Here is a 10,411-nt window from a genome sequence, read left to right on the forward strand (position 1 = left end):
GGGGGGGGGATTCTTAGAAATTCAGGGCTGTGGAACTTCAGAATTTCAGACCCAGGACCCAGGACCCAGGACCCAAAATATAAAAACCGGAAATTTCAATTTTCCCGTGAACTTTTCAAATTCACCTAAAAACTGAAAGTACAACAATTCCAGCCAAAAACTTTGTCTGAAACTGAAAAGTCTGAAATTCAAATTTTCAAATTTCGCGCCTTTGACATTCAAAAGAAGTGATGAAATTCGTGTCGTTTGTCGTGGTACTACTCATCACAATCATCTCGACCGCCGAGGCCGGCCGGACCAAAGACGCGTGGCCGAAAGATTTCGATGTGACGAAACTGACGGCATGGCCAAAGATGAAGAAGTACTTTGCGATGGTTCCCAAGAGGTGGGAATTTTGGAATGGAATTTGGCTGGAATCTTTGAATTTCAGAATTCCAGAAAGTTGTGAATTTCAGATTTTCTGAATTCCTGAATTTTCGGAATTTCTGAATTTTTTGGAATTTCTGAATTTCCGAGTTCCTGAGTCTTTCAAACTTCTTGTTGTTGTTGGAATTTCGGATTTTCAGGTGTTTTCATTTTTTCTAAATTTCAAAAATTTGAAATTTTGGAATTTTTGATTTTCAAAAATATTGATTTTTAGAAAACTTTCTGAAATTTCCAGATCGAATTTTGTGAATTTTCTGAAGTTTAAAAACTCAGAATTTCGAATATTCATATTTCCAAAATTTCAAAAATTCAGAAATTCGGAAATTCAGAAATTCAGAAATTCGGAAATTCAGAAATTCAGAAATTCAGAAATTCGGAAATTCAGAAATTCGGAAATTCAGAAATTCAGAAATTCGGAAATTCAGAAATTCAGAAATTCAGAAATTCAGAAATTCGGAAATTCAGAAATTCGGAAATTCAGGAATTCAGAAATTCGGAAATTCAGAAATTCAGAAATTCAGAAATTCAGAAATTCAGAAATTCAGAAATTCGGAAATTCAGAAATTCAGAAATTCGGAAATTCAGAACTTTCCAATTTTTTGATTTTCAAAATTTTGAAAGATTTTCAAGATTTTCAAAAATTCAAAAATCAAAATTTCCCAAAATTTCCAAAACATTTCCAAATGTTTTGCAGAGAATCCGAAGACTGGATTGGTGTTCCCATTCAACGTCGTATCGTTGGCGTACGGTTCGCGAACGGCACCGAAGTCATCGACAAAAAGCGTCTCTTCCGACCCATCCGCATTTTTATTGTGGAGCCGACGAGGTAATATTTTTTTTTGAAAAATACAATTTTTGAAAATTCGAAATTCCAAAAAAAATTTATTTCAAATTCCCACCGCTCGCTCCATACCCCCCCCCCCCCCCTTCATCTCTCCGGCCGCCACCACCCTCCCCCTTCTCTACGCCCTCCGCTCCTTCTTCCACCAGGCGCTGCGTAGCCTAGTGGTGTAAGCTTCTGTGCACCATTCCACCACTTGTTGGTCCGACTCCCCTCTGTGTCCATTTCTTTTCTTTCTCATTTTTTAGCTCTTTTTTCAGACTCATCCGCGGCCTGGCCATCGCCTATGGCGTTCTGGGCTTCCTGGGCTCCGCCGTCTTCCTCTATTTTTGTACCAAGAACATGTGGAAGACGGGAGTAATTGTTACAGGTAAAAAATCAGAAAATTAAAAAAAAATTCTGAAAATCTGAAAATTTCCAGTCACCGATCTTCACGCCGAGCACAAAAAGAGGGAGTGTCCGGTAATGTTGACACTGTGCATGAATGCGAAAAAGGAGGGAAAGACTGAAATTGGTAATTTTTGGATTAAAAAAAAAATTTTCTAAAAATTCGAATTTTCAGTAAAAACCGCTCCAGGCCGAAAACAAGGATCAAGTGTTCAGGAGGATAAGAAAGTGAACTGAAATTCAATTTTTCCTGTATAAAAAGTGTTTAATCTTCGCGAATTGTGCTCAATTGTTACATTAGATTGTGAAGGAAAATGCACTCTATTGATAAATTTTTCAAAAAATTCGATTTTTTTTAAAATTAGCAATAGAGCGCATTTCGATCATGGGGAGAGATTACAGGAGAAGAGAGCAGAAAATGCGCTCTATTGATGAAAAATTTCAAAAAATTCAAATTTTTTGAAATTTGGCAATGGAGCACATTTTGAACATGGAGAATTAGAGAAACAGAGAAATAAACCAAGATCATGGAGAAATAATTTAAGGGAGTTGAGAAATTAAAATTTTTTGAAAAATTCAAAAACAATGAAAATCCGCTCCATTGAGAATTTTCGAAAAAATCGAGTTTTTTGAAAAATTAGCAATGGAGCGCATTTTATTCATAATGGGAAAGGAAAAAACAAAGATGGAGATTATTATGAAAATGAGAATTTTTGAATTTTTTAAAAATTCAATTTTTCGAAAAAATTGGAATTTTTAAAATTCGGAGGAGCGATTTCTCAATTAAAGGAAGCTGGAAGGGTGAACGAGTCGACGAGCTCCATCGGCTTCGTTTGCCATTTTCCGAGACCGGCGGCTTCGAGCTGCAAAAATTTGAAAATTAGCAGCCTCTTCAGTCAAAAAAAGTCGATTTTTTGAGTCAAAAAATGGCGAATTTTTCTAAAGTTTTCGATTATTCGTCCGGCTGGAATTCGAAAATTTCCGATTTTCAGCATTTGTTTTCAGTTGAAAAATGCGATTTTTTGAATTCAAACCGCAATTTTTAAGCTTCAAAATTATCGATTTTCCAGTCATTTTCTCAAATTTTCAGCAGCCCGAAAATTCGAAAATCCTAGTTTTCCAGCTTTAAAATTATCGAATTTTCAGACTTTTTTTCTCAATTTTCCGGCTCAAAATTCGAATTTTAACTGTTTCTTCCAGTTGGAATTCAAGTTTTCATGTCAAAAATGTCCAATTTTGGCATAATTTTAGGCCGTTTTTAGCATTATTTTCAGCCGTTTTTCAGTTGAAATGTGCGATTTTTAAGCTCCAAAATGACGGTTTTCAGTCATTTACTCCAAATTTTCAGCTCGAAAATCGCATTTTTGAAAAAAAAATCCAAAAATTTCAATGCTCACCTTCTCATACAAGACCTTCTTCTCATACTGATAGTTACTCGACGCCTCCTTTTCCTTTCCATAATTCACATCCTTCTGTGTGACGTGTGGCAGTTGACAGTAGTTGGCAAAGAGTTGCGCCTTGCACACCGACGACGGCATTCCATTGATGGTCCTTCCAGTGCTCACATCCAGCTGCTCGATCAAATCGAGTCCTCGCGACCAGACATGCGAGTATCGCGTCGTGAAAACTTCCATATTTCCTTGCACACTCTCCAGCTCGGTCTCCTGGTGGTCTGCTCCGGCGTCGACGGGGCCGATGCGGTTGACAAGAGCGAATTTAAGAGAATCGTCAGGGACTGGAGCCTGGGTACCGAAGAAGATGTGAGAGATGAAGAGAGGGTGGAGGACATGCGAGAGGAGGGCTCCTTGAACACCCAGATGGTTCCATTTGAACAGTTTGTCGGCTGTCGAGTGGATACGGATTTCACGCTTCTCGCGGATCTCGTCGAGGGTTAGGACGTCTTCTGGCACTGGTTTGCAGGTCAGGGGTCTGGAAAAAGGCTGATAAATTGGATTCGGAGATTCTAAAGATAAATTGGATTCGGAGATTTCTAGATTCTTGGATTCTTGCGATCCTTAGATTCTTAGATCCTTGGATTCTCAGATTCCTAGATTCTTGGATTCTTACGATCCTTAGATTCTCAGGATCCTTAGATTCTTAGATTCCAAGGATCGAAGAATCTAAAGATCTGAGGATCTTGATCCTCTATGGACCTAATTCGACCCAGAAAACTCACGTCACATAGGACAAGCTCTTCTTCGGCACGTCATCACACGAGAATCGGCACGCTGGCGAGAAGTTCGAATAGAGGACCAACTTCATCGTCTTGTTCAACGCATACCGTCCATCTGGCTGCTTCTCGAACACCACCGATCCCTCGGGTGGCATGTACAGAAGCTCATGGTAGATGGAACGGATGAGTCCACGACGAGCCAAAACGATCGGGTCCATGTGGACGATGTGGTTGCCGTCGGCGCCGTTCAGGCTGTCCGGTTCGCATACGTATTGGATCGATGAGCCTATGGAGAGGATGCGCTTCTCGTTTCGATCGTTGATTAGGACGAAGCTGGAATTTGGGATTTTGAATATTTCAGGATCCAGGGATCAGTAGATCCGGGAATCAGAAGATCCAGGGATCCAGGAACCTAAATATCCAGGTATTCTTAGATCGCTAGATCTTAATTCAGGAATCTGAGGATCCCAAGAATCTAAGGATTTCAAGAATCTAAGGATTCCAAGAATCTGAGGATCCTAAGAATCTAACGATCCCAAGAAGCTAAGCATCTAAGAATCTAAAAATTAGACTCACCACGCAATCTGATTGCTCTGATTGACACCGTAGTGACGAGTCATATCGTAGTATTCGCGTTTACAAAACTCGGAGATCTCTCGGCACAGCGGTGAGCATTGTCGTTCCGGGCGTGAGCTGTGAGCCAGTGGACACATGCCGTCGGGGTTGTAGTCGACGGAGAACTTTCGTTTGAGTGCGACGACGGCTGCCGCGTTTTTGGCCAACTTTTTGGAGCGGCCGGATCCGGTGAAGCGTTCCTCGTCGATCACACAGTCGCAGCTGAAAAATTTTGGGGGTTTTGAGGATCGGAAGGTCTAGGGAATTGAGAATCTGGGGGACGAGGAATCTAAGGATCCAAGGATTTAGGGATTTAGGGTCTCCGCAGCATTCAAAACAAATCTCGGAGTTTTAGGCCACATTTCCACTAGGCCATCCGCGCGAGACCCTTGCCGGAAATTCCATGCGCCTTTAATGCCATAGTTGCCTGGGGCGCTACCCTCCAACCCCTTCTAAAGGTTCCCTCTACCCACGCAACGACACTCCGCTATCCCGCTCGGCGCGCGCACAATTTAAAATCAGTTTTGAGTGATCGCGAGCTTGGATTTGGTTCGTAGTTTTGCTAGAGACTCTTTTAAGGATTTTAAGTGAGTTTTCTTAAATTAAAAACTTTCTAACTTGTTCATAATAAACCGATTTTGTTACATTTCTTGTTGATTTTCTTCTATTTTATCACAGGAACCTGATATCCCGGACATACCGCGGGCAATTCCATTGAATTGATGGCGAGATCATAAATCAAGCTCGTAATTCGCTTCAACATTAAAGGCGCATGGAATTTCATGCAAGGGTCTGGCGCACGGATGGCCGTGGCCTAGCGGAAATACGGTCATGAATCCAAGGAAAAACGACCCGAAATTTAAGAAAAACCACCCGAAATTCATGAAAAACGACCCGAAATTCATGAAAAACGAACCGAAATTCATGAAAAACGACCCGAAATTCAAGAATAATGTCCAAAACTCACTAAAAAACTGGTCCTGGCGATCCAGCTCCAGCGACCGGTGGCACATTATCCTTAAACTCATAGCCAATCTTGGTCTGCTGCTTCGTCGCCTTGTTCATCATCGCGTGAAGCACCGCGCACGGTCCCTGCTGTCCACTGCTATTGCCATGTGCCTCGTTGGTCTGAATACTGTCCGTGTCCATCTTAAAGTACTGTTTGAGCATTTCCATCGCCGCGTGCTCCCGTGCCAACGCCTTCGATGGAACCGACGTCGATTTCGTCTCAAATTCCTTGCCGTCTTCGTTCAGGTCAATGATCTTGGCACGTCCCATAAAGTACATCTTTCCATCTCCAATCGGACGATCTTCAGCCGGCTCAGTGTCCAAGGAGACCTTGCAGTTCAGCACGCCAGCGATTGTCTGGAGGCATTGAACGAGGTTCATATCAGTGCCAAGACGATTCAGAGCATGACGTCTGGCAACTATGGTAATCGCCTCTTGGGGCACATTGAACACCTCCCGGAGAGCCTCTCGGATGAGCATGTCCTTGAGCATTCCGCGATTCGGTCCAGTCTTGGTGAACTCTTTGCCTTGCTCCAAGAACTTCAGGGTGACTTGATGCTGAACTTCTGGCTTGCGAACCTTCTCCTTTTTCGATCTTTTAGCTCCAGCGGCTGGCGCTTCAGCGTTCTCATCTACGGTAACTTCAGTTGGCTCTTGTTTCATGTCTTCTGCCTTCACTTCCACCATTTCCTCGGCACGTGGCAGCTCGATGGCTTCAAAGACTGGCGTGTACTTCTCCTTGGATTCCGCAATCGTTTTTTGCATGAAATCGAGCAGCGATTGAGCCGATTCGACGGGGGTGAGCTGGAAAAAACTAGTTGTATTAGGGGTCCTTTTTCGGGCTTATGTATAGCTAATCGAGGTCCCTAAATAGCCAAATTTTCGGGCCAAAAAATAGTGAATTTCAGCTCTCTCAGTTGGTCCAATTTGAGCTTAAAATAATGGATTTTTAGACATCCAACTATCAATTCCTGGCTTTGAAATTCCCCATTTTCGGCTTGTCTAAAACTGTCTATTCCAGAGCCAAATATGCTCAATTTTGAGCTTTAAATAGCGCCTATTTTCAGATCTATCAATTTAAAGGAGGCGAGACGGCAAAAAATTCGGGGGACGAAATCGCGCCGCGCTTATGTAGACCATCGGTCGTCAGGCGCCTTCGCGCCCCCGTAGATCAGCCGGTAGCAGCGCTGTACCCCTGAGCTGCCTGTCATGAGTTCAACCCCTCATGGGGGTTCTCTAGGCAAAATATCAGGAAAACTTTTTTTTTGGTGTCTGGCCTCCTTTAAGCCATAAAATTGACGCCTAAAATACACTATTTTTAGTCTGAAATGCCCCATTTTCAGCCTAAAAGCCCCTGTTTTTGGCATAAAATACACGATTTTCAGCCAAAATCTACCATTTTGATGCTAGTTTTTCAAGTATTGCTCACCTTAATCTTCTTCACGGCTCCTGGCGCGGCAGTCTTCTTGGCGGCTGGCTGATTTGTCTGATCCTCGGCCTTAAACGACTAATTTTGGCGATATATCATATCAAATCTCGAGAAGGGAAATAGCAGGAAAACTGAACGAGATCTACACACACACACAATTTCCATGCTTTTTCAGAAAAAATTTTCGGCGGGAAATTTGAAAAAAAAAGCACTAAAAACCTACATTTCTCTTGTTGGGTTGACCGTTTCCAGCAGCGGATTTTGGTGGCGCTGGTGGCGTTGCCTTCGCCGTGACGCCTTCTTCGAATGGAGTCACATGGAGGTCTGGACGAAGCTCACGGACGACGGCTTCAGCGCACTTCTGCTTGGCCGCCTTCTTGTTGGCCGATTCCATTTGGAATTGACGGCCATTGACGGTGAGTGTGCAGATGTAGCGCTTTGGAACGGCTCCTTCGACTTCCGAGTAGCTGGAAGTTTCAGATTTTCGAATCTCAGAGCGAATTTCAGACGTTCTTGAGCTATTTTAGGCCAATTTTAAATTGATTTTTACGAACTTTTTTTTTTGATAATTTCCAGCTAATTTCCATAGATTTTTGAATGGATTTTCAATCATTTTTCATGCTTTTCGGACTATTTTTCATGAAATTTGGACCATTTGAAACGAATTTTGGACCATTTCCCATGAATGTTGGACCATTTTTCATGAATTTTTGGCTTTTTTTAATGAATTTTGAAACATTTTTAATGAATTCTGAGCTATTTTTCATAAATTTCGAGTAATGTTTCATAAATTTTAGACAATTTTTCATGAATTTCGGGTCTATTTTCCTGGATTTTGGACCATTTTTCATCGAAATTCAATCATTTTCAGCTGAAATTTTGCCTAAATCAATAATTGGGGACCATTTCTCTCAGTTCCAGCTTAAAAATGTCCACTCACTCCTCAGTGATACTCTTGAAAACCTCATGAAGAATCATCGCCGGCGTCTTTCCAGCAGTCTCAGTCTTTTTCGGCGCTGGTGGTCCGGCCGACTGACGTTGCTGCTTTTGTTGCTGGAATTACATATTTTTGGCTTTGAAATTGGGATTTCAGGGGGTTTAGAGCCGAAAAACTCCATTTTCCAGCGATTTTGAGTTTGAAAAAAGGGATTTTCGAGCTGGAATTTCCAACTTTAAGAATCATGTTACTTAAATGTTATAAGTCGAATTTCAAGGATTTTAGGTCAAAAATAGTGATTTTCATCTCAAAAATCCAGTTTTTTAGCTAGAAAAATGAGATTTTCTGCCCTAAAATAGCGATTTTCCCCCGCACTAACCCTCCAATTCGGCTTCGAATGTCCACCAGGACCACCGCCACTCTTCGATGGAAACGTTCTCAAGTGGGACTGCATTCCAAACTGATTGGCGGCTTCACCGGTCCACTCTTGACCCAGAATTCCGCCAGACGACGTCGATCGATCGCCACCGCCGCCGACAGCTCCGAATGCTCCGAAAGCGCGTGGATTAAAAGCGCCGCCGAGTTGGCTTCCAGGTGCCTTCGGGGTTCCAACTGGGCCGTGTTGACCGAATTTCTGGAATTAATTTGAGGCTGATTGAGCTAGAACTCGTTCTGGAGGGTTTTAGACTAAGGAAGCGCACTCTACCGATAATTTAGGCTAGATTGAGCTATAGCTAGCTCTGGACGGTTCTAGACCATTTCAAATGCGCTCCACTGATGATTTAGAGCTAGATTGAGCTATAGCTAGATCTGGAGGATTCTAGACTATTTCAAGTGCGCTCCACTGATAATTTAAGGCTAGATTGGGCTAGAACTAGTTGTGCTGGAGGGTTTTTAGACTAAGTAAGCGCTCTCCACTGATAATTTAGGCTGGATTGAGCTAGAACTAGTTATGGAGGGTTTTAGACGAAGTAAGCGCGCTCTACTGATAATTTAAGGCTATATTGAGCTATAGCTAGATCTGGAGGGTTCTAGACTATTTCAAATGCGCTCCATAATTTAGAGCTAGTTTCGGCCTAATTATCACTGGAGGGCATCTTATAGTAAGTCTTTCAGTAAGTGCGCTCATTTGATGATTTTAAGCCTGATTAAGCGCAAATAGTCCAAAATGGATGGATTTAGGGCTATTTTAGGCGGATTCAAAGCTATTTAAAGCGGATTTTGGGCCACTTCAGATGGATTTTGACCCATTTTCGCCCCTTGTCATACCTTCTGCTGCTGAAATTGCTGTTGAAGCTGCAACTGCTGCTGCTGCGGCTTCTGCTGTGACTGCATGAACGGCGACAACGGATTCATCATCGCGTAGGCCTGTTGAGCCTGTTGTTGAGCTTGTTGCTGGTGTTGAGACACGTACTGGGGGTACTGAAAATGTGGAAAAGGCTTGAAATGGGCTTAGAATGCTCAAAAATTGAGTTTTGGTCCATTTTTTCACGAATTTTGGGTGGTTTTTGAACCATTTTTAATGAATTCGGAGCCATTTTTCATAAATTTCGGGTCGATTTTTCAGGAATTTAGGACCATTTTTCCTGAATTTTCGGCTTTTTTGATGAATTTTGGTCGATTTTTCAAAAATTTAGGACCATTTTTCCTGAATTCCCATTTATTTTTTTATGAATTTTAGACCATTTTCATGAATTTGGTCGATTTTTCACGAATTTTAAGTCGTTTTTCATGAATTTTGGTCGATTTTTCATGAAATTCGGGTCATTTTTCCTGGATTTGCTTGAAAGGCTCAGAAGAAAAAACACAGAATGAAGAAAATGGTTCTAGAAAAGTCTTCTGAAATTTTCTTTTTGCCGATTTTTTCCCGCTAAATTTCAAAAAATCGTCTAAAGTTTATGAAACATTACCCGAAATTTATGAAAAATGGCTCAGAATTCATTAAAATGGTTCAAAATTCATTTTAAAAAAAGCCGAAAATTCATTAAGAATGGTGCGAAATTTGTGAAAAATAGTAAATAGTAAGAAATTCATGAAATATAAACCGAAATTCAGGAAAAATGGTCCTAAATACTGAAAAATCGTCCAAAATTCATGAAAAACGACCCAAAATTCGTGAAAAATGGTTCAAAATTCATGAAAAGTGGTTCAAAAATCAGGAAAAATGAACCAAAACTCGATTTTTGAGCATTCTATGCCCATTTTAAGCCTTTCGAAAAACGTCGAAGCCGTTAAATTCCCATTTTCCCAACAACAAACTAAGGGAAAAGAGGCCTAAAATTCGCAAAACTCGAGTCAAAAACAGTCCTTTTCGGCTAATTTTTGCCACTAAAACACTGAAAAAAGCCTAAAAATCGCTGAAAATCTCAACTTTCACCTTTCTTACCCCTCCAGCTCCTTGCGACGTCGCCGATGCCGGCTGAGTCCATTGGCTGGCCCATCCGAATTGTTGGCTCTGGAAAACAACGATTTTTCGAGAGGAAAAGCGTACTCTAAGAGTCAAAATCTCCTATTTTCATAGTTGCAAACAGGCCGTCCTGGGCAGATTGCGGGCCGGCAGATAACTCGGCTTCAGAACAAGATATTTTGACGGAT

At 41.6% G+C, this 10,411-nt stretch overlaps 2 protein-coding genes across 2 annotated transcripts in view; one reads left to right on the plus strand and one right to left on the minus strand.

The window, feature by feature from the left end:
• Nucleotides 1-230: 230 nt before the first annotated feature.
• CBG19439 lies at nucleotides 231-1,891 on the plus strand (the record flags this gene model as incomplete). Its single annotated transcript, XM_045244921.1, has 5 exons — nucleotides 231-361; nucleotides 1,121-1,252; nucleotides 1,528-1,637; nucleotides 1,689-1,781; nucleotides 1,830-1,891. 5 exons carry the CDS (start codon nucleotides 231-233, stop codon nucleotides 1,889-1,891), a joined length of 528 nt encoding a protein of 175 aa, XP_045096779.1.
• A 542-nt stretch (nucleotides 1,892-2,433) lies between these two features.
• The window catches only part of Cbr-adr-1, a gene marked incomplete at both ends in the record, with an annotated part of 9,020 nt that continues 1,042 nt past the window's right edge, over nucleotides 2,434-10,411 (minus strand). Inside the window, 11 exons of the mRNA XM_002646425.1 lie at nucleotides 2,434-2,517; nucleotides 3,052-3,583; nucleotides 3,831-4,160; nucleotides 4,404-4,664; nucleotides 5,410-6,254; nucleotides 6,880-6,948; nucleotides 7,103-7,346; nucleotides 7,820-7,932; nucleotides 8,196-8,450; nucleotides 9,086-9,238; nucleotides 10,203-10,271. Of these exons, the coding sequence (XP_002646471.1) occupies nucleotides 2,434-2,517; nucleotides 3,052-3,583; nucleotides 3,831-4,160; nucleotides 4,404-4,664; nucleotides 5,410-6,254; nucleotides 6,880-6,948; nucleotides 7,103-7,346; nucleotides 7,820-7,932; nucleotides 8,196-8,450; nucleotides 9,086-9,238; nucleotides 10,203-10,271 (2,955 nt within the window). The remainder of the gene's footprint in view (nucleotides 2,518-3,051; nucleotides 3,584-3,830; nucleotides 4,161-4,403; nucleotides 4,665-5,409; nucleotides 6,255-6,879; nucleotides 6,949-7,102; nucleotides 7,347-7,819; nucleotides 7,933-8,195; nucleotides 8,451-9,085; nucleotides 9,239-10,202; nucleotides 10,272-10,411) is intronic.

Source organism: Caenorhabditis briggsae (assembly GCF_000004555.2).
Source record: "Caenorhabditis briggsae complete genome, chrI, whole genome shotgun sequence".
Classification (NCBI taxonomy): Eukaryota; Metazoa; Nematoda; class Chromadorea; order Rhabditida; family Rhabditidae; genus Caenorhabditis; species Caenorhabditis briggsae.